The sequence below is a fragment of the Crassostrea angulata genome, chromosome 1 (genome assembly GCF_025612915.1).
Source record: "Crassostrea angulata isolate pt1a10 chromosome 1, ASM2561291v2, whole genome shotgun sequence".
NCBI classification, from domain to species: domain Eukaryota; kingdom Metazoa; phylum Mollusca; class Bivalvia; order Ostreida; family Ostreidae; genus Magallana; species Magallana angulata.
Window position 1 is genome coordinate 55,593,358 of NC_069111.1, and position 26,577 is coordinate 55,619,934.

Sequence of the window (26,577 nt, forward strand, 5' to 3'; positions counted from 1 at the left end):
TCAAGGATGCTAAATAAATCTCCTACCTCACTCAAACCTGCTCGATAGATAGATGTGTTTGTTGATAAATGATATCACATGATTCCTATGATATAGTATTGTATGATATGAAACAATACTGTTTGATATGATACAATATGATATCATATGTTATATTATAAAAAGTTGTATGATACAATATGATATTGTATCATTTTTTTTTATATTAAATGACATGATATTGTATCATGATATTGTTATGTATAGTATTGTATATTATGATACAATAATGTATAATATTATATTGTATTTTTCATTTATTATTTTAACACATGATACAATTACATAAGATAATGCAAAATAGTAAATCGTATTCTATGATACAATATTGTATATTCTATAATATTGTATCATACAATATTGTATAATATGATATTGGTTTCTGTAATATAGAATTATATCACATAAAATTGTATTATATGATATTGTAATATTATATAATATTGTATCATACGATATTGTATGATATGATATTGGTTTAAATGATATATAATCATATCACATGACATTGTATCATATGATATTGTAATATATATTATTGTGTCATATGATACAATATGTATAATATAATAATGTATTTTATAATATTTTACTTTATCACATAATATTGTATCATTTGATAAGATACAATGTTGGAATCAAATTATATTGTATTATATGTTATAATATCATATTATGTATAAAATGTTTTTCAGTGTCATACAATACAATATAATACTATATTATACAATAAAATATCATGTTTCAATGTTATGATGTATTATGTGATATGATATTGTAATATAATACTATATTGTATTATATTTTATGATATTGTATTATGTGATCAAATACAATAAGGTATAACACAATACAATGTCATATAATACATTACAATATCATATCTCATTATTGTTTATTACGGTATTTTATTGTATTATATGATATAGATTATAAATATGACAGGATGCAATATTTAATTTTATATCATTGTATTGATGAACATATGATAATCATAAAAAAGTTTATCAGATGATATACGATATTTTGTCAAAACAAAATCCATGAATATCCAAGATCATAAAGTATGATTTTCATATAAAATGATAAAAGTGGTCTTATGAAGATGATGTCTCATAAGGGTGATGCTCCGTCTCGGTGAGCTTAGTAATCTTTGATTACCTTTGTTTGCAACAGGGTTGGCAAAAAAGCGGGAAATACTCATATTTCCCAGGACGGTGGGAAATACTGGTAATTCCCAGGAATTACTGGTATTTCCCGGGAAATACTGGGAAATAAAGTACAACTACATATTATAGTACTTCATACTTAAGACATTAGTCTTAATTAAATCTGTAGGGATGTAGACAATAGTACACCTTGTCAGCAATGACATTTTATAATGTTCTTTGATTTTAACAAGTTTTGACTGGTCAGTAATGCATTGGTTATCTCTAATGAATACTCAAAACATGGTTCATTCATATACCATTGTAATTTGTTTTTAAGGCTTTAATCAGGTATAGGTGCATCTACACAGTTATCATAAACATGATATCAAAGGTTTCATTTTCTGGTTATTTGGTGAATATGAAAATGGGGCAAGAAAATTGTGAAAAATAAAGTGTGACTGTGTCACTACCTCAGTATGCAACACACCTAAGAAGAAGCCAATTAGCCCCACTCATAGTATTTATCTCCCCAAAACAGGAGCACAAAACTGTCAAGTGTAATATTTATTAAAACAACATGTGTGATTATTGAATTTTTTACTTGCAACACCTACACTAATTATAACAGTTTATTTTGTGCTTTGAATTATAAATCTGTAAAACACAAAACTTGATTTAAAAAAAAACTGGACTAAAATTTGTACATTAGCAGCTATAGAAATCTTTTGGAATAGGTGATCTGGTGAATTTAAGATTTATAAACTGACAGTGAAATAAGAAATAAGAAATAATAAATTGGTTTTTGATGCTTACTGTTAATATCTTTTATCATAAACAATAAGTTTTACATTGAACAAACTAAAGAAATAAAGATTATAAATTTGTATTTCCCAGTATTTCCCAGTTTAGTGGAAAACAGTAGTATTTACTGGAACGGGAAATAACGGTATTTACCACCGGTAATTCCCAGCACTGGTATTTCCCGGCCAACCCTGATTTGCAACTCAATTTTGATGGTTAAAGGCCAAACATTTTACAAACGCCCCCTTTTTTACCTGTACAAACTTCAAAATGATGCCGCTTGTCAATCAGGTTTGAAACAATAGCACCCAGTTTGATTGCCGTGATCGTCCGAGCATGATCTTGCCAGGTCCGCGGATTTCTGTTTACTAGCAATTAACAACGTTATCTTTGATATCTTCCGTCATGTATTAAAGGGGGGAATTGAAAATTGATTTTTAAACATTACCAGTATTAAAATTGATTATGAAAAATAATTCCGGTATTCAGTGATTGAAAATACGCACAATTTGTATTTGAATTATGTTGAATGTGTGTGACCTAATAAATTCCACGAAAATGCATGGACAGCTCCAAAACATATAAAATTTTCTTTTTATAACAAACGTACAATATGCTACTAAAGCTATATTTACTGGTAAGAAGTTGGTGCATGTAAACGTCACTCCATGGAAAACGAACTCCATTAATTGTCGACGTATAATGGCTGTCTTTACATTCCACATTTTTACTGATCGTATGGTTTTCTTATACTATTATAATTATCAAAATTAACTTTTTAAACAATGTCAAGTGCTTAACACAGTGTACTGATTTAAACTTTTATAGCAGAATTAATTTACTGCATTTTTTCAATTGTGCTTTACACACGTGTGCTTAGAGAAAATTCGGACGACACATATCATTTCCATATAAAATCGCTTCGTATGGTCTTTAGAACAATAAGATATTTAAACTAAGACCAATTCTGACTAATTCTTTATTTCCTGTGTATTAATTTGCTTCCTGTGTATTCCGATTAGCAATGTTCACGACCACAGATAGACTGCAAGCCCGGAGGCGTTCACACCTCTAATGATTAAGCCCCGCCCTCACCTGAGATTTACCACCCGGTAAAAATGTTCGGCCATTAACTGTATGGCTTTCAGCTGCAACCATCACCATTCTAGCATATATGCGATAGAAAAACCCAGTGAAACTGAGTTAAACGGAAATTGGTCCATGAAATCTCAACATGAGAAAATAGCCGTAGACTTGGTGACTGATTTTAATTTCTCGCATGATGTTTGTATTAGCCAATGAAATAAGAGTTTTTGGGAATGACGTGTTTGAATAGAATTCTCAAGTTTTGAAGTTCAGTTTCTAGAGCATGCTCTACCTGAGCAGATCAAATTTAGATTACCGCCATTTGAAAGTTTATTTAAATTGTAATATTTATGACTAGGTTTTTGAGAATGAATCCGCCATTCATTTTGTTTACCTTGCAGTTGCTGCGGACTTACAGGTTTCCAAAGTTTTTGTACACATAACATTGTGATTTTTATGCCCCCCTTCGAAGAAGGGAGGGCATATTGCTTTGCTGCTGTCTGTCAGTCCGTCGGTCTGTGTTTCACAAACATCTCTTGTTTATCTATGGTTTTTCTTGGGAGGCGAGCGAAGCATAGTTATATATTTACATTATATTATTCTTTTCTGTTTTCTGTGACAAATAAAAACCTAGCGTCCTTCTACAATGCGCTATGATGCATATAATTATTAGTGTTGTTTCTTTCAATAAGTGAAGTAAAGTGTGGACTTAGTGTTTTTACAGAAATTGCTTCATGAGATAATAGCCTTAGACTTGGGAACTGATCTTTTTTTTTTAACAGAAATTGTTTTAGAGATAATACCCTTGAGCTTGGGGAGTCGTAAGAGTTTTTTAAAGAAATTCTTATTGTTATAGAGATAATAGCCTTGACCCTTGGGCTTGGGGACTGATAAGTGTTTTTTACAGCAGGTGTGTCAATGCACTCCAAAGCTATAGGGAAGGAAGACCTCAATCAACAGCTCAAGGTGACTGAGCTCGCTATTGATTTTCCTGTTTGTGACAATGATAGTATTGTAATGTTTTTGTCATTACAGTCAATTCAAATACAAATTTTTCAGAGTCCTTGTAAATGTCCCCTGCAGTGAGTTGTCTCCTTAATGCTTATTATTTTACATCAGCTGTTCACCTTTTACAAATAGTACGTCATAGACTAGATTTGTACAAAGCAATGATGAACATTAAATTAGAGAGAGCAGTTTAGCATAAGAAATGAACTTCTATGTTGCAGACTGCTGACTGTCAGGCTGTGATGTCATTGCTCTTTGTTTTTCACTAACAGCTTCCAGTGAAGATGTGATGTTGTCACTTTTTACTGTATTTCATAACAATTACAATGAAATGTTTGACAACTATTAAGGGTAAATGTATGTATGGGTTGTTCACATTTGTCACTTACAGACTTGCAACAACTATATAAATATATATACAGGTCATGTATACATTGTCCCTGCATGGAGTCATTAGAGGCACCAGTAATTGTATATTCAGCTTTAACGAGTTTGTTAGACTTTATTTATTTTGATGGTGTATGTGATATTGCATCAATCATCTCAAGCAAAATGATTTGTACTGATTTTTACCAAAACTTGTTCCATCTATCTTTACCAGTACCCACAAAGTGACGTCCGACTCTTTCCGAGAACGAGGCTTTTCCAACAGCATGGAGCAACAGAAGGCCCGTCACGACAGTTTTACCAACAAGAAGCCGGAGATCTATGGGTCTAGCCCTGGGGGAGATTTGACCATTGTCAAGTTAGTTATTTCAAACATTGCCATATAAGTCAATTCAAACTCTGCAAAAGTAAGCCAATTATTGTTACTGGTTTTTATATATGGGATCATTTAGATTGTCATCTTGTTTAACATCTGTTTTGGGTGTAATTTTTTTTTTTGATTTTCTTCTATGTTTAAAGTATAAAGATGTATTATAATTGTGTAAAATGGTACCCACAGATATAAATGATTTCACAGTATCTAAAAAGTTTGAGAATATCTATTGAAGTGATAATTCAGTAACAGCATTTCTTTACCAAAGTTTCATTATTACTGCAGTCATTCTTGGTACACTTTGAAGATGTTTATTGTTGCCAATTTAGTACATTTCTCCCTAACAGAGTTTTGTTGGGAATCATTGTATTTCATTTTGCTATATCTGCAGGCATTTAGATGTGAAGACTCCTAATTCTTTGGAGACCACCAACTCGTACCTCGTGATGTCTCCTACTCAGAGGTCCGTTTCTCCGTTAAGGGACCCTCAAGAACGATCGGGTAGGTGCAATACAAAAGCTTGTCAAAACTGTAGCCATATATTGTAGATTACTTATATTATGCGGGTACTTCATTTCCCGATCCAGTGGTTTTGTATCGAATCTCAAGAATATGAAATTGCGAATGCGGAATTTTTATCCTTATTTCTTTAAGTTCTTAAATCTCTTAAAATAATAGCCATATTTTAAAATCAGTAAGGAGTGTTTTTCACAATTTTATGCAGAAATTTATCCTTGCTTTTAGTTCTGAATCTACAGTAGATGGGAAAAGTTTTAACCTTGGTATTGATTTTTTTGTAATTTTTCTGAGATTTTTTTTCCAATGAATTTTTATTATCTCAAAAGATGGTTTTTGTGTTTGAAACTGTTGATTTTCAAGTCCTTATCAAACAAAACAATGAACATTAATTTCTAAGTCTGTATTATTATCTTTATTTTTGTAGGGTCATCTGCCTCTGAGCATGAACCAATGCCCAAGATGGAGACTGGGTACATGGACATGAAGCCTGGATCTGTGGGGAGTGGGGGAGCCAGTACTGACCCTGGTTACATTGACATGAGTTTGTCTACCCTACCAGCAGACAAAGGTAAGCCCATTAGAGATGTACCACAGTGAGATTCAGAGATATCTGTCTTTGGAATGAACATGGTTTTTTAATGTAAATTTTATTACAGGAGCCATTTCGCAGATGAACAGCGGTTACATACCAATGGGGACGGGGCATGCTGTGAGATTGACAGCTTCGGCTCCTATCCCCATAAGACAGCCCAAGGAGCCAGGTTATATGGAGATGGGACCATCTAGTCAACCCTTGCCCCAGATCAAAGAAGGTGGAAGTAAGGTTCATTGGTCACCCTAACAGATTATGAACAGTCATACCTTTATCATGTTTATTGATATCCCTTTTATGCTTTAATAACCTGTCAATCACATTATAAACTTAGATCTGTTTTTCAAATCCACAAAGACTTCTTAGAATACGGAATGTTCTTAAAAAAATTTGGATTTTGAACAAGTTTTTTAGTTTGCTTTTTTCTTTCAGGTGGTGAAGCCTATTTGCCAATGACACCATCAGCCAACAGTCCTCTCCCCGGGACCGACACGCTCCGCCCCGCCAAAATGATCTGCTACCTCTCTGACGATTCAATGTCAGGTGACCTTCCAAAGCGGTCCTTCTCTGTGGGATCCAGACCTAATACCAAAACAATGCGGCATCACACAAGTCACGTGGAACCCAAAACTAAGGAGGAAGCTACGGATAATGGTCGCTGGCAGAGTGCCCCTCATCTAATTGCTCAAAAGAAGGCGCAGGCCTCTCACTCGTATATGAACTCTGAATCTTCACTTGCCTCCAGTCCGTGTCAGTCTCTGTTCTCGGAGGACTCAATGATGGAAATGGAATACCGGCCTCGCGCTACGAGTGAAAGTTATAGACCTCGAACTTCTAGTGTAGGAAAAATCTTGTCACAATCACGTCAACGGTCCTCAAGTTATGGACAGCAATCAAAACTAGCCCAGCTTGCTCATGATGTTAGAAGGAAAGTAGGATCCTTTGAATCGGTTCGTAATTCTGCTATAGATAAACAGTTGTTTCATCGCTCCTCTAATGACTCCATTGGACATTTGTCTTTCTCGTCCAAGGCTTCATCCTCGGAATCTCTGCGTCTCTCCAGTAGAAATTCCGAGTACGTGGACATGCACCTTGACAAAAGTAATGATACGGGTTACATAGACATGAGTATAGGAACCCCAAAGAGCACCAAATCAAGTGCATGTCATTCGAGGAGTTCATCAAACCAAAGCCTTAGCTCTTCTCCAGCTATCGTAAACAGTTTTGGAATCAAACAAGAACCAATACACAATGTCAAAATAATCAAGTCCAGTGATGGAAATTCACAGAAATCGTCTAGTTTAAATGTGAGCTCTCGCTCCTCTATAGCCAGCAAGAGTCCTTGTGGGTCAGGAAGGGAATCCGAGGATGAGAGTTATGTCCCCTATGCACCCGGAATCTCTGGTGATTCTCAGGGACAGGAATCTAGATCTGGGTCAATGTCAGACAAGAAAACAAGTTCAAGGTCAAACTCTTTGTCCTCCGATAGGAGACCTGGATCTAGGTCAGGCTCGTTTGGATCAGACAAAAATCCTGACTCCAGATCAAATTCGTTTGGCTCTCGACCTGGACCTAGGTCTGGATCTTTCAAGGCAGATCAGAAAACTCACAAGAGTTCCAGACTAGGTCGACATAGTCCCAAAACAAGTCTGGTGTCCCCGGAAGCTCAGAAAAGTGGAGACCGAAAGGCTGCGAAACAGTCGGATGATAATCAGTATATTGACTATGAGCCAGGCACTGTAGATATCAATGTGAAAACACATAATCCCCAGGCTGGCTCTAAAGATGGAGAGTGCAATACCACTATTGTGTCAAGATCGACGGTTCAAAAACCAAATGCCCAGGTTCCTCAGTACAGCATGTCAACTGACCCATTGTTCTCAGCCATGTTGTCACTGAAACAGAAAGGAGTAGAGAGTGAGAAAAGTGAAATGGTGAAAAACTCTGAGGCAAATTCTCAAGGAAAAGAAGATACCACCCAGCCAAAGACTATGTCTTCAGAAAGCTATTCATATATGGAGTATGCTCCTGATACTTCAATCACTGTAGATTCAACTTTTAAGAGTCCTGAGGTGGCCAGGTCATACTTTAGCCATGAGGCAAGTTCTAAGGAGGAGAATGAGAACGAAGCTCCGAAAAATATTGCAGAGAAAGAAGATCAGACTGGTTCTCCAAAGTTACCAAGCAGTTCTCAGCCAGAGTCAGCTAATGATGGGGAAGGAAGGAAAAGGAAAACGAGCCGGAAAGAGAGTGGGGAGGCGGTGGTGAGGCAGGTGATGCCGATGAAAACGGTTCTACTGGACAACTCGGAGGAAGACGATGGATATGTGGGGCTGGACTTTGGGGATAACAAGCGAGGCACAGACTCCCAACACTTATCCAGACCCCCACTGAGGGTTAATATCACAGAGGGGACATCTGTGGACGGAGATTTGTATATGAGGCAGAACAGCAGGCAGAAATATAGTCCTGTAAACAATGAAGCAAAATTTAACAGTGTGACTCCCCAGACAGGGATGAAGAAAAAGACAAGCACCAGTTCTCTTCAAGATCAAGACACTTTGTTCAAAGAAGATAAAAAGGAAACTGAAAAAAGCTGTGAGTCTTTAAATCTTAAAAGTCCTATTCCGCTCTCTGTAACCTCCAGCCAGGAGCTTCAGAAGCAAAACAGTATGCCCTGCATGGCAATAGAATCGGATCCTTGTAATAACATAAAGCGAGAGGAAGATCTGGTAAATCGACGGAGCTGCTCCGACTTAGCAAGTGAGTATGAGGAAATGTCCCTCCCAGTAAAAGGTTCAAAATCAGGGTCCACCCAGCAGCTCTCCAATGAACCTGCACTGAACTATGCCAAGCTGGACCTGGGATCATGTGAGGAAATTCCGGTGGACCAGAGACCACGCCAGACGCGACATCCTTCCTCTCCAGATGAAACCGGGCCGCCCGTTCAAGGCTATGCCGAGATAGACTTTGAAATGTCTGATAATCTGAAAAATGCACGAAGCAAGGAAAAGCAGCCGGTCAAGTTCTCTATAGAGTAATGTACAACAAGCTTTAATTAGTTCAGGAATATCTAGCTGTGCTTTATAATTGTGTGGTGATGTAATCTGCCAAGGTCTCTGTTGTTTCTGTTTTGTTGTCAGTGAAGACAATTGTTTACAGTGTAATAAATCAAGCTTTCCAGGTGATAAATGTGTTATAAGTTTTTACATTGTAATACTGGCATTGATATATGTTCATAGTTATCAAATCAATGCATTATTATGCTTGATAAGAAATCATGTGTTTCATTATTGCTATGATTGGGGTTGTGTTCTTCAACAGTATAAATGAACTTGATGCATTGTTTGACCTTTAGTGTTACATTGCTGTATATCTGTATATGTATATGCTGCTAGCAAGTTGTTAAGTGTGAAAGTTTCTATGAAGTATGTATGTGTATTGTGCAAGTGGTATTGATAAGTTGTATGTATATGTATGAAAGTTAAGATTCATATACATGTTTCTGTATGTAATGGTTAAAATGAATGCCAGATTATGAGGCATTGATTATGATTAATCATTCTCAATATTTTTAATTGCTGTTACGAAAATTTATGAAGCAGATTTTTATTGTCAAATTTTATTGTTTTACAACATCTTTGGAAGAATTTATTGTTTTATTTTACCATAATTTTTAGAAGGAATTTAATCTGAATATTGGCATTACAAACTTTTGCTGGTTGTAATAATTTGTAGGTAATTAAAAGCACATTAAATGTGAATGAACAGGCTTGGTTGAATATCATGGAATGCTATTGGCAAAGAATCTTATTCATTGTTTATTACTTTTATAAAAATCAGAAAATGTCTTGACTGTCAAAGATTTACTCAAGGAATCATTGCAAGCCATTAGTCATAAATCAGGCAAAATGTTTGTTTTCCATCACAACTATATTTCTTGCTTTCTCTGAAAACCTTGATTTTCATTCATATAAATCTTTTGTTTGGCCAGTAATTAAGAAGAGAAGAAATTGCATGTTTTTTTCAGAAAAATAAACTAAATGTGTAAGTTTGTTGTATCTCTAAGAACAATAAGTGATATGAAGGGGAGATAAATGTGATATAGATAGCGATTACACAATGTTTAGTGCCTTACCGCACCAAGACAGTATACATATATGTAGGTGGCGCTCGGTCTATCAGTATTTGTACTCGGTGGCTATCCTCTGTAGTATTACTATCTACATTATATTTACCTGTGATGGGGAACAGTATCGCTGACTTTGACCCATGGAATTTCTTTTAATAAGTTTTAACAATCTGTGAAAGTTTTCAATCATAATATTAGTACTGTAAACACATTAGTGTCGATAGAATTAAGTAACCGCAGAATTCACTTTAAAAGTCATATACAGTTATACACGCAGGAATGCAACAACAAAAAACTGCCTTTTACGTTCTTATTGATATAAAAACTTAAAGGTTCTATTTTATTATAAGAGTACCTTAAACTCTCCCACTCCCCTTGATTGTTTTATGTTTTATGACACCTGATTACCTCCCTTATATTTATGTATCATAATTGTCAGTGGTTTTTTTAAAGATTCAGTTGCAGAGAATATGGTGGTTCAATATAAAGTCTATTATTGTGTACATGTTTTTTTATCCACAAAAAAGACAATGTGTTGCTATGTTTATTGTTATCTGTTGTCCACTATTTTCATGTTACAGAATATTCAGACATAAAAACAAATAAAAGTACAGATCTATTGAAAATTTTGAAACTTTTATTTCATTGGCTACCTCCTGGATCAAAGGGATCATGCAGTCTTTTCCCAGTCTGCTGACAATGTTACACTTATACCTTAGGAAATGGAAAAGTAAACTGGCATCTATTTTTGTTTTCCAACCAACTAGTGTAAACAGTTACTGGCATAAAAATGCTGAAGATATAATCAACATGTAGAAGTGCGAGTGTCTGTTGGCTGGGACTGTCACGTACACAGATACTATGGTACTGAATGATTAATTGTAAGGTGGGTGTCTTCTGGAATGTTGGAACTGTGGTATTAGGGATGTCCAGTCAAAAAGAGCGACCAAGTCATGCAGATATTTGGCCTTTTAGTCTCAGATACTGTAAAATAATGAGAACAGATAGACTTTACTTCACATTCAATAATAAACATGTTGAAAATTATTATTATTGAAAAGAATATGATGCTGAACAATTATGATGTAAATTTTACTCTTACATTTTTTCTACTGTTGATAGCTTGCTGAACCCAGAGCAGTTCCATAGCAATGTTTTTCCTCATGTCCTGAAGAGATTCATAATCCTTTGGGTACTGGGGCTCCTTGGGAATATTAACTGGAGGTGCAGCTAAAAATTTCAAATACATGTATATATAAATGTACGGTATGTAGAATCCCTGTCTACTATTGTTAGCCTATATACAGGGCTACAGTGACAAATAGATGAAATATTACTTAGTCCCCTAAAAAATTTGATTAATTTCTCGGGCACTGTAGAAATGCATATTGGAGTACTTAATTACCACCATGAAAATTTTACAATCATTGTCAGAAATAGGTTTGGGAAACAGCAAACTGTTTAGAATTCAGTTAACAATTACATAAACTTGACATTTTACTGACTCAAATGCAGAAACAATGTACCTGTTACACTGTGGAAACTGTCCCATACTGATGTTTCATTGGATAGACCCCAGGAGGTCCCACCTGTGTTTTGCTTTCCCCTGGGAGATATTCCTTTTGTAGGTGCAGAAGATTCACTGTGGGATGAGAATCCTGGAGATGTCAGGTTTGTAGGTTGCTTTGCAGACAAGCACTCCTTTACATCAGTACCTCCCGCTTCTCCTTGTTCGTGGTCGGATGAATCTTTATACGTTGCTTGTTCTTTGACTTCTTCAACAGTAAAGACTTCAGATGCTGTTACAGTTTTGATCTTTTCTGTTTGTTCTGGCTCCAAAGTCTGTTCCCAGGCCTGAGGTAAACAATGGTCTGTTGACTCCTTCCTTGTCTGCACACACTGTTCACTTGTGGGTTTTTCTTCCGAGTATGAACTGGGTTCACAAAAACTGGTTTGTGTTTCCACTGTAAGAAATTTGTGTTCAAGATATTGAAATGATGATCGAGTTTCATTTTCGCACGATTTCTCTATGTCTATCAATTTTGAACTAGCACCATTGGTAAGCTCTGTCTGAACAAATATTGTTTGCTGGGATGCCACATCCTGTATTTTGGGTACTTCATGTGAATCTTTTGTTTTTTCTACCACTGGGCTAGCACTATCCCTTTGAAGTGTTTTGTGCTTTTGTTTTTTCTGAACAATTGGTCTACAAAGTCTTTTGGATTTCCATGCGGGGTGAATGCTGCTGCTGTTGTTTTCAATTTTGCTGAAAATTCCATCATACTCCTCTCTTGTCTCATGCATCCACTTCCTCACTAAAACCCCTCTAAACAAGGCCTATGAAAAAAGCAATGAGAAATGTTATCACTAAAAAAAATCATAATAAATCACAGATCTACTACATGAGAAAAATTTCTGAAATTCAAGCACACATCAAAAAATCCAAACTACATGTACATATGTCTACTGTATATTACTAATTATGTGAGTGAAATGATCCTGCCATCGTTTAAATAGGTTATCTCACATTTCTCCATTTCTTATGTGACGGTCAGACCGGTTCGAATACCGGCGCAATATTTCTCCCATCCCGTTACACTTCCTATATGACTGACTACGATTTGCAAAGTTACAAATGCTTGTTTCTTGATTGCTATTCTTCAAAACGTGTTACGAAAAAAAAATCACACTTATTTATGAAAGAACTCTAAATGTGTGAAATATGAACATGCTGACGTGGGACATAAACTCCGATTGTAAATCATTTTGGAGATTAAAAACTATGTAAATGGGATAAAACGCCATTGTTGCGTCGTTGGCTGTAATTTCAGTTGTGCTCCTTATTCATATACCTGTAATCTAGTAATTTCTGCTACGTTATATTCGTTTTCGGTGCAATCTTCCGCCATTTTGAAACAAATGTCGTTTCTGTGAGAATGGTCGTCATTGATTGGTTGAAATGAAAATTCAAACATATGTTAGAAGCAGATTTGTTGTTTACGATCAGAGTCACATTGCACAACAATGGCACATGGTGGGGGTATTCCTGAAGTGAAATATGAATGTAGGTACATAGACTTAAAAGGGGCGAGGGTTGCCAGTCGTTGGGCCAACGAGTTACCTATTCTGAGATTTGTAGGTGGAGGGATGGTGCCAAGACATGACGAGAGCATGTCTGCGCCCACCCCCATCTTTCTAATCAATGCAAAAAAATTGGGGGGGGGGGGGGTTGGGGGGTTATTAATTAAGAGACCTGGGATGTTAATTTTTCCAGGGCAAATATCAGTAAGCAGTGTTAAGAGGGGAAGAATGTTGCAGTTAGATCAGCTTAATTGTCAGCACCAGACAACTGAGTTGGTAAAGCGCCTGATAAGAGATTTAAGGGGCTTGAGTTCGAATCCTGGTTATATGCTTAGTCCCACCATTTTTCGGGTAACTAGAATTACCGAAATACCCGTGATTTACCGAAATGCCCATCAAAAACACCGAAATACCTCATTTGAGCACAAATATTTAACAACATAGTTTGAATATAAGTGTTTAAATGTATTTCCCCAATTTTCAGTTTGATAATGTAAGTATTTTGACATATATAGCGATTTTTAACATGTGTAGGCATTGGGTTCAGAACGATAACTCTTGCATGAATTGCTTTTCACTCAAATAGAGGTGCGAAATTTTATTCCCAGAATAAAATAACTAAGATTTAAAAATAACAGTTTATCAGCTTTTATTTCTTAATATCATATAATGATTTGACATGATAATACTATTAATATTCCTTTTTCTACCAGAATTGCTCCTTTCTATTGTGAGTCAGTGGCGTAGCTACCTTTTAATTTACTGTATTCAAAAAAAGGTAGGGGGTCTGGGCAGAGCCCTGGTGGGGGCCCAGGGGGCGAAGCCCCCGGAAGCTCCTGGATTTTTTGTTATTAGAATGACAAAACAGCCTTAAAAATATGACATTTTTAAGTATTATGATTCCAATAAATATGAACAAAAGTTGCTGAATTCCGAGACAAACATTATTTACCTGGTACTCTTCGAATATTTTATTTAAAATTTCAAGACCCCCGATGCTCTTGGATTTTAGGTTTTAGCTTTTAGATTTACAGGCTTTTGATAATGAGATTTTGTCTCAAAATGTTACAATTTTACATACTGTATGTGTAAGGGAAATGTTGAATTTTAAAAGAATGTGTAATTATATATGAAACACTGATACCCCAGCGGAAACCAACTGCATATGACTAAAGATAATAGGCGTTTTGCAACAGATTTATTATTCAATCCGTAACTTGCTTACCTAAATGACAAATTTTTGATCAAGTTTATCACAATGTATTGTGACTTTGTCAAAATTTTAATCACCCGACGGCCGACTTTAAATTACATGTAAGTATAGACTGACAGAATACAATTACGGACAAACACTCAAAACTTGATGTGTTTTCAGATTTTAGTATGAAAATTTAAACTTGAAAGGAGTTAAAAGTTGTTCATCTCATTTTAATAAGTTTATTGTAGATCATTCTTTAAGCCAATAACATGAAAGTCAAAGGTATAGCTTGTCCATATTAATTTATGATTCAAACGAACTTCCAATTAATTTTAATGTTAAGTATGGAATGACGGTATTTTCCGGAATCGTAGTAATTACATTGTATACGATGAGAACTGAATACTAAATATGCAGATTATAATGAAGTGGAGTCTCAATACGATTTGTTTACGTGCAAACAATAGGAAACTCAAATCATAAGACCAATGCTTTGCAAAATTTTGTGTATTCATTTGCGTTTTTGCATAAAGGGCGCTACGCCACTGTGAGTAGATAATTGGTCACCATGATGATCACAGGGCAATAATCTGTTAACTAATGAGATGAAAACATTTATATCCAGTTTAAATGAATTATTCAAAATAAATTTAATTATGGTTATTTATAAGAAATAAATTAATAAAAAGATTTAGTTTCATTGGGTTTTTATCACCATGTTAAAAACTAAATTTAATGAAAGAGTTATCTTTCTTGGAAGAATTGCGTTTTAACCAATAACCACAAAAATCGGCTGATTTATTCAAAAAATTAACTTTATATACAATAACTATATATATAAAATACTAGACATACACTCTTTGTGGCATAATGATGGGCATTTTGGTGTTTTTGAAGGGTATTTCGGTGTTTTCACCGGGTATTCGGTAAATTGCGGGTATTTCGGTAATTCTATGTACCGCCATTTCTCAAATTTTTATTCTTGCTCAAAATTATAAATTATCTGTAATCTTGTAAACTTTCATACATTCTGGGTGATCAATAGTCGAACAGGTCATCTTTTATCAATTAATTTAGCTTGTCTAACTGTAACACAAATTAATTCTATGTTTGTAATGTTTTCCTTCGATTTGCACACCATAGAGTGAGGTCATTTATTTAGCTAGTTCCATTTCTTTATTTTTATTTTAATTATTTTTTTTCAGATTTGGATCACACAGCTGATGTCCAGTAAGTTCTTAATTGTAATTGTATAATCTCTACAGTTATATTTTTACAAGCTCCACAGTTACATTTTCTAGTTGATATACAAACTGTAGTTTTAAATAAACAGTTATTAGTATACAAACTCTACAGTCATATATTTTAACAAGTTGTACAATTACAATAACTATTTTACAAGGTTCATAGTTATGCAATATTTATACAATATTTACATTTATACTCATAAAAGCTCTCAAGTTAAGTCAATGCACAATCTGACTATTAAAAGCTAGATCTCTATTTGTGCCATGAAGTAGAGGATGTAATGGCATGTTAGAATTCTGGTTTAAATACAGGTTAATTAATACATTAGTCTTTCGACTAGTTCAACAACTATGTTCAAACAAGCATGCGGGTAATATTTAAGTTTTTCAATTAAATCACTTTGACAAATCTAAGTCTTTTCTGAATTGAAATGAATCATCCAAATATTAAGTTGAAATCTGCAAGGACTCTGTTTATTAATAATATTACTTTCATTTCTTTCAGATTACATGCATGTATCCTCTGAAGAAAAAATAAATACAATGTTTGAAAGAATAAAAAAATTCAAAATTCCTCTAAGTTAAAAGAATATGAATCTAAAATATTTCATTCACAAACTTGCAGTTAAAGCATTTTCCATTGTGCATTAATTAATGTAATTTTATCAGAAATTGCCAATATTGAGTTAAATTTTGCATAGCTTATCATAATTATTTGAGAACATTTTCATCATGCAAACAATATCACCATGCAAAAATGTCTGTTTTTACAGTACTTTGAAATATATTTTCACCAGTGTTGTAACATCATTAAATTATGTAATATAATACACATAATTTAGAATTGTCATTTAAATGACCTTGACCCAGTAAATCAGGGGGTGACACCCTAGAGGAGGCCTTTGAGCAGTGTGCCACGTCAATGTTTGGCTACATGACTACTGATTACAACACAGTGGAAATGAAAGAAGAAAAAGAGGTGGAGGCTGAGGGTAATAAAAAAAGTTACATCACATTTTGCTTGTGCTTGCATACACATACATGTATGTTATTTCAGTATGCAAATCAGTATAGAGTTTTATTCATTACAAATATGTATAAAGCAATACTAAAAAGATTATAAGTCTGTTGTTTTATGTGAGAGATATACAAAAAAGTTTCTACTACTGTTACAGGGTTATTATCGCGCTGTGTAATTTTGGCCCTTGTCACTTGCAGACAGTTTCTCCCAGTCTTGAATTCGCCCAGACACAGCTGTGATTTGAGACATTGTTATTCACAGTGTCTTTAATTTTAATTTACAGGTATCATAGCATTTCTGATTGAAGGTGATGGTTTGTAAGGTTTCAACACTAGCTCTTTGATTACAGGTGATGATTTGATGGGCCTGTTATTTCACTTTCTAGACGAATGGCTCTTTGTCTTCTCTGCAGATGCCTTTTTCATACCTAGGGTATGTATAACCTTCAAGATTTGAATTTTGTATCTTTGATAACATCAATATTTTATTGCATCAAAAAGTTTTCTTTGATTGACACATTACTTTAATGTCAGAGGCTTGAGGCTCAGTGGATTTTAGATAATGTTTTAAATTTAAATTTGGTGAAATGTATGTTTAAGTTTTTGATTTTTGGATATAAAGTCAAAAGATATGTGATATCATGTTTTCTTCTCTTCACAGAAAATTGTAATCACTGAATTTGATAAGGAAAATTTCAAAATAAAATCAATAGGGTAAGTGGAATTTACTGTTGATGTTCAATGGCATGTCAAAATACTGTATATAGAGATCAATTTCTTAGAGTTGAAGAGATGCAAAGAAAAAAGAAAAAAATCATTATTTATGCTCCTGTTTCCAAATGTTTTCTTTACTCTAGCTATGGTGAAGAGTTTGATATCAAGAAACATCCACAGGTAATTTAAAAGATATTTCTCATAAAAAGGGGTGCATATCGATGTGAGGTACCGTATTTTTGGGAAATTAGATCGATACGATTTATTGGGCGAAGGAGGCCGTTTTTAGCCAAAAAATAAAAAAAAGTATAAATAGGTCGACTTCGAAGAATTGGTCGAAAAATTACCGCTAGTTCTAATGAATAAATTGTTTAAACCAATAACGTTATCATATAGTAGCCTTTAATCTTATTTCACAGTTTTAAACAAAAGGGAAATAAAATGTATTTCTTGAAAACATCGTAAGAAAATGTCTGAAATTGCATCAAAATTTTCAAACCAATTAATTCAGTATGGCCGGTTTTAATTTAAGATCGTTTTTTATTACTTCCCTGCCATGTGTACGTCAAACTGGTGTTAACCGGGAGATAGTAACCTAGCCTGGAGGCATGACTACGGTAGCACATGCCACCCTGTGTCTCTGTGTAACTTTTTACTGTGTATATACACACGAGTCAACCTCTGATCTTATTGAAGCCTGCGGGCATGAGTAGCACGTGCCGAGAGTTCAACTGTGTATAAACAAAGTAAGCGCTACCCAGGCTGATTTCAGAGACACCTGGCTAAAATTTCATCGAAAGTTTTATGTTGAATATACAGAAAAAACTTTTTCGTGTATTCTATTATATCAAATTGTTGTTTTTTTATTTCTACCCGACGATATTTTCCCCCCGTAATTACCCTTTGTGCGGTTCTCATTTTACTTTACCGCGCGAAATCGATTTCCTGTTTATCGTAAGCACACGATCAAAATGTATGAAAGCATATAATAATGATCGAAAGATGATTCAGTCAGTGATCTAAGTAAGAAATGTAAGAAGAAATAAATCTATTTACATTTAATTTTGTTTAAATGATAAATTGCTACAGTATATTGAATAAAATCCATACGATTTTTACACAGAAATTCAAGCAGTATTATAGTAAACACTCATGATTTTATTGGAGGGTTGCATAAATTTTTGCAAAATTTCATATCAAATTTTCTAACCAAAAAAAACCCCATAAATTGGGCGAAGCGATGAATAGGGCGAGGTCCACGGGTCTGGGGAAAAAAGTATCGACCTAATTTCCGAAAAATACGGTATATACTTTATATTATGAGGTATATATTTATATTGTGAGGTATATACTTTATATTATGAGGTATATATTTATATTGTGAGGTATATATTTTATTTATCTTCAAGCTTGATTATTTTTCAGGGTACAGAGGTGAAAGCTATTACATACTCCAACATGCAGATTTATGACAAGGAGGGGCAGCATGAAGTGTTTGTCATTATAGACATTTAAACTGGCATCTATAGACATATTTCTACTTCCCATGATTCTTGTATATTGATATATTGAATTCATTTATTTATTATATTATTGATTAAGAGCAATATATATAATCTTATATTGATCAGTGTGCGATATGTATGTAACTGGTTGTTAATGAGGTTTTTGAAGTTTTGGTTTCCATTAATTGTTTTGTTTTTATTAAGATAAGTTGGCTTTAAAATAAAACAAAACTATAAAACATGTTTTAATTTCCTTATTCATTTAAGAATTTTTCAAAATAAATTAGTTCAAGTAATATTATGACTGCATTAAGATAGAGGCTTTGTTTATTCATATATCAAATTTGTGCGAGTCAGTGTGGAATGCATTTTATCATTTTCAAAATGAGTGTTGATGAGTTTGTCTGGCATCGCAGTACATTTCTGAATTAACAGATTACTTATCAAATAATTAACTCGGATGTCAATTCGTTGGTTTTCCTTGAATATTAATAGTGTAGTAGTACCTACTTAAATTATTTCCAAATTCATCAGATTCTTTATTCGTTTTTTGTTTCATATATCTATTATTAAAAGTAAATTCTCATGGCCAATTCTGTTAAAAGTGCTCACTATTGTTTAACAAGTCTATAAACCCAAGCACAACCGTATACAAAATCTTAATTTAGCTTGTTCACTGAGCCTTTCATCAAGGTCACCTTCCTTTTGACAATTTTAAGTTGATTCAAATTCCATATATTTATTTTGGGAAACTATTTTTGTTCTTTAATTTTTTGTTATTTATTTTGGTCATTAATGTACACTAGCTCCTCATCGCAATTTTATTATTATTTATGAATAAATTATATTATTTTTAACTTTTCAACTTCTTCTGTTTTTCTTCTTGTTAATAGCATTTACAGGCGGACTCAAAATTATCTGGGTGAAATAACATGTAAAAAAAAACCAAAAACAAAGTCAATAACATATCATATCTATAATTTAATATACAGTAGTGAAAAACAATAGTATATATATGCATGTACTGTAGTAAACATATTTGTTACTAAAATAAAAGGTACATTTTCATGAGAACATAACGAGACCAGATTTCATAACTTACATCTGCAATGATCAGGCATTGGTCAAACTATATTTATGTATAATATTTTACAACAAAAAATGTCAGTTCCCTTGAGTACTTTCACTACTTTGATCCAGCATCTGATTAGACTGTAGATTTATTTTCCTGTCAAATTAATTTGAATCATTACGAAAAAAAAAAATAACCACTCGTATTAAAGTTTTGTAAAAAGTAACTGAAATACCGTTTCAGAAACATTATTTCAACCAGTGAGAATAAATAGTACAAATTGTCGAGATATTTCTGGAACGAGTTGGCAAATACCTGTTGCACCCACAAATATTACAGAAAGCATATAAAATTATCATGGAAAAAACCTAATACCTTTTAATTAACGCAATCGCAGTAGCTGATAAAAAAAAGAAAACGGGACTGCATCAAAGAAGACATTCGGTAAATTTTGCATTATGCACTCTTTATGAATAGGTTTTGTAATAAAATGTGATGTTTTTATAAATCTGAGGAAATTCGAACTAACTTTAAATATTTTATAATACTGTAGTGAGGAGCACAGATACATGATATGAGTTAAAATTGGCTCTTAAGATTCAAAATGTTTAAAAAAGTGTTTCAGGTAGACAATTGTTTTTGTTATTCCGTAGTAGAGTTGGTATAGGATATATTTTTCATCTATTTGTCGCTGACATTTTATTTCACTCACTGGCAGTATGTGACCTTAGAAGTGAAGCTATATTTAGAACGTTAAAAAAATCAGTCAAATTTTTGCATTTTCTCATTTTTTTTCGAATGGGAAATATAGAGCACAGGTTTGAACAAGCAAAAACTTTCAGTCTTGTCATTATAAGTCGTTGGTGACAGATCTTTGATTCAACGGGTTACTGTTGTATCACCCCAAAGCCAAAGCGCCCCAAGTGCAAGCCCCTCAAATTTTTTTGAGCACCCAAATTACTTTTCATGAGGGCCCCAAAGTTAAAATTATTATTATGTTAACATGGTTAAGTTTCGATCATTTTCATGAGGGCCCCAAAATTGTTTTGTCCTGTTTTGCACCAAAATCAACATTGGTGTAATTTCACAAGCGCACCAAGTTTAAAGATCACTACCACGTCAAGTTTGAATTATTTTCATGAGTGCCCAAAAAGGGGTTTACCTGCTTAGCTTTAAAATCTTTGAGGGAATCTAACCCATTACATTATCATCATCTTTCAGTATATGTTCTTTTAAATTTCAAAAATCTAAATCATACTATTTTATCCTTATTACAGAGAGGATGTTTTCCAAATTGGCTTTTCGCTTTGGAAGAAGATTTGTTACACCGTGCAGTCAGAGACTAAGTGCAGCGGGTATCAGTGAGGATGTGCATTCAAAAACAGACCCTTGGGAGACATTAGCTAAAAGCTATAAAAAATCTTCACTTCAGCACAAGCATTCAGAGAAAATCAACGAAACTAATAAAAAGACAAATGAATTAGAAGAGAATAAGTTGTCTGAACTACATGTTGCAATGACTGGTGATGCCCCCATAAAAGGAGAAACACTATCAACAGATATTAAAGGTGTTTCACAGCCCCCATTAAACACAGAACTGATTGCAAAGCATTTTCGTAATGTATCAGTAAGTCAGGTTTGTGACATAATGAACTCTAACCTACAATCGTGTACCCCAGAGATGCTGTCAGAGATCGAGGCTTATTTAGATGAAGTGGATAAACTTGACCCTCACAGCACTAAGTGGGACATGATGACCTCCTTTCTTCCTCACCCCGATGAGGATAGAGGAATACGTTACAACTTTCTGAAACCAAAGTCCAGTAGCTTTGAGGACTACATAGAGCATTCAGAGACACTACAGAAACTAGTGATGATAGGTAAACAGCTTCTAATTTTCTATAATTACTAATCTACAGAAATATTCTATTGCATTTAGAATACTGTAAGGGTTAAGACTATCTATAAATAGAATGTATATTATTACTAATTAAGACCTATACTCTGTCCCAAAATATCCTTGATTCACATTTTGGTTATTTACCCAATATTTATAATTACCTCAGGCATGTCAGGGTTCAAACAATGTTAATTCAAAAGTATGAATGCTTTCCAAGTTTCTCCTTTGAAATGCCCCCTCTAGGTTATTAGTTTTCAATATTTGGCTAAAAATAAAGGAGTCTACAGGGATTTTGCATTGCAACAGACCCAGATGATACTATTGAATTTGTGCGAGGTATTCCGAGTGACTTAAGAAAATATGTCAACATCGTTTATTATACCGGTAAATTTCCATAAGAAATTTGTTTTCATTCCTTTGAATTTTTCCAAGTGAAAAATGATAATGTGGGGTCAAAATGCTCAGCAACTCTATCAACATTTCTTGTAATTCTATATTTTAGGCGTTGATCTGTCAGCTGTTCAAGAATTTCCGTTCATCGGAAACTACATCATCAGGCTTGATTTTGAGAGAGACATCATTCCAAAGTTGTTATACCTGAAAGATCTGGGTGTTTATGACCATAATCTTGGAATGGTTTTGACCACAAACCCCTTTATACTGGAGGACCCCATCAACAAGCTTCAGGTATCAAAAACATGAAAAACAGGAAAACATTTCTATAATCAGGTAGATGAAGAGAAACATTTGTCAGTTCTTTACTTGGCTGTGAAGAAAAAAAAATCATTTTACTGACGACTGAAGAGAAACATGCTAGATTTTCTCTTTGCTAAGCTCAAGAGAAATATTTATGCATCAAAACTGTATCATTTTTTAAATACATGTACAGCAGTAGAATTTGCTAGACATTTAAATTTTTATTGAACATAACAAATTTTTTTAATACATGATAATGAAACAGTATTGTGCATCATCTCGATATATGGGTGTTATAATTTTAGATTTCTGTTTCAATTATATTCCACCAATTTATAATAAAATAAAATGCACATTTTATTTCAATAAGTAAAAAGAAGTCAAAATCATAATTTTGAATTTCTTCCGTGAGGTAAGTACATGTACATGAATTCACATTTTTTATGACTGTGGTATTTGACAGTCAGTGGTTGGCTACCTGAAATCTAAGAAGTTCACAGACGAGATGATTGGTAAGATGGTGACACGGCATTCGATGTTCCTTATCATGGAAGTAGGACAGGTTGACTCCAAGCTTGGGATGTTCCAGAAGATGTTCGGACTCAAAGGTCAGTGTCCTGTCACACCGCCAAACATTGTCAGATTTAGCTGTCAAAACATGTTTATCATGACTATGAAATTTTCACTCAAAGTAGCTCTGTAGCAAGTATTGAAGTAGAATCCAGCATTTTTAAAGATCAAAATTGGAAGAAAATAATGATATTTGGCATTAGGAACATGGGGAATATTTGTACTAGTTAAAAAGCTAAAGATATATAACTTATATAGTGTATTAATGTATTGCATAACATCCATCACTCTATTTTCATCAATGTGCAGGTGATCAGATGAGAGAGGTTTTCTCCATCCACCCAATCCTTATTTCCCATAACAGGAAAAAGATCCAGGTAAAATTAGATCCGAGATCTTGATTCTGTGTAAGTTTACAGGTACCAAGGCAACCAAAAATGTATACTGAATCAGATATGTGTTGTTCTAAATATCCATTACACTGCCCTTTTGATGATTTTTTTTTATCAAGAAATATTAAAAATAGGCACTTTGTTCAAAGCTAGAGTAGTTTATAGATATAGGATCTTTTTTTATAGAATTGTCCAATTGCAGATCTAAGATTTGAACCATTTGATCTGTTTCATCAGTACATGTATTATGATTAACCCTGTTGAATCTCTTTAACTGTAAGCAGTTCTTTTTTAATGCGTTTGACCCCCCTCAAAACAATAAAAAAGTATTTTGTTGTATCTAAGGAGAGGCTTCTGATGATCTTTTGTCTAGACATTATAAACTAGCAATATCAGAAAATGAATTTGATATGAATTTTCCATTACAATTAAGCTGCATAATCTCAAGGGGTTCATTTTATCATCTTGCGAACTAACATAGTGTGATTATCAATAGCTACTAATGCACTGTGTTTGTGTTTTCATATCTTTGATACAACTTGTACTTTGTGACCTCTGGTTTCTTGTAGGATGTACACTTTCTGTTCCACAAAATATGGGGATTTGACTACAATCAGCTTCAGGCCATGTTTTTGAAATGTCCACTCGCTTTTGCAGAAGGTTAGCTCATCCTTCAGTGATTTAACTTTACTGTTTTGACTTTTTTTTTCAATAATCTGCCATTGGAGAGTACTGGAAGAGCAAGATTTTTGATAAATGAAGAAAAATCCTGATACATTTTATTGTTCAATTTTTTTCTATTTGTGTACAAGAAATTCAGGCATAGACCTATCTTTATTATTGTTATGTATTGTTAAAATCACATGTAAATATTGAAATTAGCTCTACATTCTGTTCATCCAAATGTCTCCAAAGAGTTTGTTGCTCCATACGGAGATCTCAAAGCTTTTAACACACATTGCTTTGGTTACACTTTAGCTTAAAAACAATACAAAGTTAGTGTTCTGTGTACATTTAAATTGAGGTAGTTAAATGTAATTGGCAGATTTTATTGTATGCATTTAGTAAATGAAAATCTGTGTGTGCATATATATTCCAATAAAAATGAGAATTGATACCTTAATATTTAAATGAAAGCAATTCTTTTTCCTCAGAATATTTGTTTTTAAATAGGCTTGTCTTGATTTCGTGATTTTGGTATTTTAAGAGCCCCAAACACTCCAGACTCGACTTGAGAACTTGTATGACATGGAGGTGAGCATGGAGACGATAGCTGAGAACCCTGGAGTGTTGTTAGGAGACCACCATCAGGTGCGGAGGAGACACGCCTTCCTGAAGGAGATTGGGCGGGCCCACTATAACCCAGAGAAGGCGGGATATGTGTCCCTGGAAAGTCTGGCCAAGAGAACGGCAGAAAAATGGTGCTGGAAAATAGGAGTACCTAAGGAACACTTTGTCACATTTTTAAAAACAGAATAAATTGCTTATAAATATGACATCATTTTGTTTTTGTTAAGGAAAACTTTGATGTTGCATGTACAAAAACCTGTAATGTGTCACAACTGTAGTTACATGAGAGCAGTTTACATTTATACTTGGACAGTATCTTAAACTGCGTGCATTGTGTATTTGTCTTCTAGTCTCATACTAGTTTCTTCTTTTAAATTAATTTATAACATATTTATTTAAGGAATAAGTAATCATTCTTTGAGTATTATGAGGTAATAATTTTGGTCCGGATGTGATCAAATCCAATAAAGTCCGAAGGGCTTACTGATAGATTGGATCATGCGCTGACCAAAATTATCACCTCTTAGTATTCTAAGAATGATTCCTTACTACATAATATATTTTCATGATTTTCAGCAGTAACTGTTGTACAATTAAATATAAGAATATTATGCAAATCCTGCTTGCGTTTCAACAATACGTTGTTTGAATTTACTGGACTAAACATTGAAAAATCAATTCCTAGTGTTATCACAGACAAAGATGCCGGAAAATTTAGATACATTTTTGTATTATTTATTCAAAAGAGTAGTATGCGATAGAACGCCCATGTAAACTACCTATAATATCGTCTGAACTATCGAGATCGTCTCTGTAGAATTAATTAAAACATTGCGCACCTTTAACGTATTTCACACTTGATGAAGAGGAATTACCGTGAAGAGCGTCTTTGATGGAAACAACCAATAACAATTTCTTCAGAATTAAAGGTTTCAAAATTGATGAGTATGTAATCACGCAGACATCCGGCAAACAACTGGGAATGTCCGCGTGAAGTTAGCCTAACATGGTACGAGGAAAGTCGGACTCTCGTCAGCACGCTGATTGAAGAGCTCTGAAAATGGAAAACAAAAACAACTTCTCAAGACTCAATTATCTTATCAGTCTTGAAATGAACAGTCTTTGATCTAAGAAGTGACCAGCCTGTCAGACTTGGTGTCAGTGATGTAGTTGAGGCACAACGACCGTCTCTGTGGTCGGTAATATATGGATCCCAAGAAGGATAAAAAGAAATGAAGTAATAACAAAACATTGCATGTTGGATGTCAATCAATATTGAATTTTATCTCATAAAACTGAAGTAAGAGATACCTTACTTCAGTTTTATTCATTAAATTTTAGTTTCATTGCATGCGTCAAAGTGCACTTTGCAAATTTTTAATTAATCTTTGGTGGTTTCTGCGTTAGCGAGGTATGAATTATCTGCAATGACCACTTTCTTAAAACTGCACGTCTGCCGTTGCAGAGCGAAAAATACGTCCAGTTGTTGCAAAGCGTAATGTCAAATTCACACTCGTGGTATTTCTAGATAATGAAATCTTCAATCGTTGAAGATTAAACAATATCAAAAGATTATTTTCATTGGCCAACAGTTATGAGAAAAGAAATAATCGCTACCCATTGGGAGCAATGATTCAACAATAGACATGGCGGCAATAGCACCTTATATTATTGAGTATTATCCAAGTTAATAGGGGCAATAAAAGCTCATCTCTTAGACTGGTTTGTGTAACCTGAGAAAACGCAGATATAACAGCCAAGTATTTTAAAATACGTCGCTCACATATTAAATTCCATGATATAA

At 33.9% G+C, this 26,577-nt stretch overlaps 4 protein-coding genes across 6 annotated transcripts in view; 3 read left to right on the plus strand and 1 right to left on the minus strand.

The window, feature by feature from the left end:
* Positions 1-10,714, plus strand: part of LOC128164118 (insulin receptor substrate 1-B-like) — a 27,802-nt gene extending 17,088 nt beyond the window's left edge. For both annotated transcript variants that reach the window (XM_052827868.1, XM_052827873.1), the window contains 5 exons: positions 4,687-4,830; positions 5,237-5,346; positions 5,789-5,932; positions 6,021-6,182; positions 6,389-10,714. In XM_052827868.1, the coding sequence (XP_052683828.1) occupies positions 4,687-4,830; positions 5,237-5,346; positions 5,789-5,932; positions 6,021-6,182; positions 6,389-8,997 (3,169 nt within the window). In that variant the 3' untranslated portion in view covers positions 8,998-10,714. The remainder of the gene's footprint in view (positions 1-4,686; positions 4,831-5,236; positions 5,347-5,788; positions 5,933-6,020; positions 6,183-6,388) is intronic.
* Positions 10,619-13,078, minus strand: LOC128164216 (uncharacterized). The gene is made up of 4 exons (XM_052827973.1): positions 12,941-13,078; positions 11,615-12,425; positions 11,191-11,318; positions 10,619-11,072 (listed from the first exon to the last, which is right to left on the minus strand). Exons 1-4 carry the CDS (start codon positions 13,061-13,063, stop codon positions 11,040-11,042), a joined length of 1,095 nt encoding a protein of 364 aa, XP_052683933.1. The 5' UTR covers positions 13,064-13,078; the 3' UTR covers positions 10,619-11,039.
* A 19-nt stretch (positions 13,079-13,097) lies between these two features.
* On the plus strand, positions 13,098-19,714 carry LOC128164340 (protein archease-like). The gene is made up of 7 exons (XM_052828136.1): positions 13,098-13,152; positions 15,573-15,597; positions 16,485-16,606; positions 16,985-17,067; positions 17,296-17,348; positions 17,492-17,528; positions 18,774-19,714. The coding sequence occupies exons 1-7, from the start codon at positions 13,113-13,115 to the stop codon at positions 18,861-18,863; spliced, it is 450 nt and encodes a 149-aa protein (XP_052684096.1). The 5' UTR covers positions 13,098-13,112; the 3' UTR covers positions 18,864-19,714.
* A 555-nt stretch (positions 19,715-20,269) lies between these two features.
* LOC128164189 (transcription termination factor 3, mitochondrial-like) lies at positions 20,270-24,979 on the plus strand. Of its 2 annotated transcripts, none has more exons than XM_052827946.1 (7): positions 20,270-20,369; positions 21,203-21,805; positions 22,328-22,512; positions 22,985-23,129; positions 23,401-23,468; positions 24,053-24,143; positions 24,691-24,979. In XM_052827946.1, the coding sequence occupies exons 2-7, from the start codon at positions 21,208-21,210 to the stop codon at positions 24,960-24,962; spliced, it is 1,359 nt and encodes a 452-aa protein (XP_052683906.1). In that variant the 5' UTR covers positions 20,270-20,369; positions 21,203-21,207; the 3' UTR covers positions 24,963-24,979. The 2 variants fall into 2 exon arrangements, with proteins under 2 accessions (XP_052683906.1, XP_052683913.1); XM_052827953.1 differs by lacking the exon at positions 20,270-20,369 and adding an exon at positions 20,475-20,550.
* Positions 24,980-26,577: the final 1,598 nt, after the last annotated feature.

Bases quoted from the DNA above. Each gene is read 5' to 3' on its own strand.
- LOC128164340 (XM_052828136.1), top strand. From the start codon at position 13,113: ATGGCACATGGTGGGGGTATTCCTGAAGTGAAATATGAAT. The intron at 15,598-16,484 runs GTAAGTTCTTAA...ACCTTGACCCAG, and splicing joins GATCACACAGCTGATGTCCA to TAAATCAGGGGGTGACACCC. The intron at 17,529-18,773 runs GTAATTTAAAAG...ATTATTTTTCAG, and splicing joins ATATCAAGAAACATCCACAG to GGTACAGAGGTGAAAGCTAT.
- LOC128164189 (XM_052827946.1), top strand. From the start codon at position 21,208: ATGTTTTCCAAATTGGCTTTTCGCTTTGGAAGAAGATTTGTTACACCG. The intron at 23,130-23,400 runs GTCAGTGTCCTG...ATCAATGTGCAG, and splicing joins GAAGATGTTCGGACTCAAAG to GTGATCAGATGAGAGAGGTT. The intron at 24,144-24,690 runs GTTAGCTCATCC...TGGTATTTTAAG, and splicing joins TCCACTCGCTTTTGCAGAAG to AGCCCCAAACACTCCAGACT.
- LOC128164216 (XM_052827973.1), bottom strand. From the start codon at position 13,063: ATGTTTGAATTTTCATTTCAACCAATCAATGACGACCATTCTCACAGA. The intron at 11,319-11,614 runs GTACATTGTTTC...TGAAATTTTTAG, and splicing joins CAGTTTCCACAGTGTAACAG to CTGCACCTCCAGTTAATATT. The intron at 11,073-11,190 runs GTAAGAGTAAAA...ATTATTTTACAG, and splicing joins CTATCAACAGTAGAAAAAAT to TATCTGAGACTAAAAGGCCA.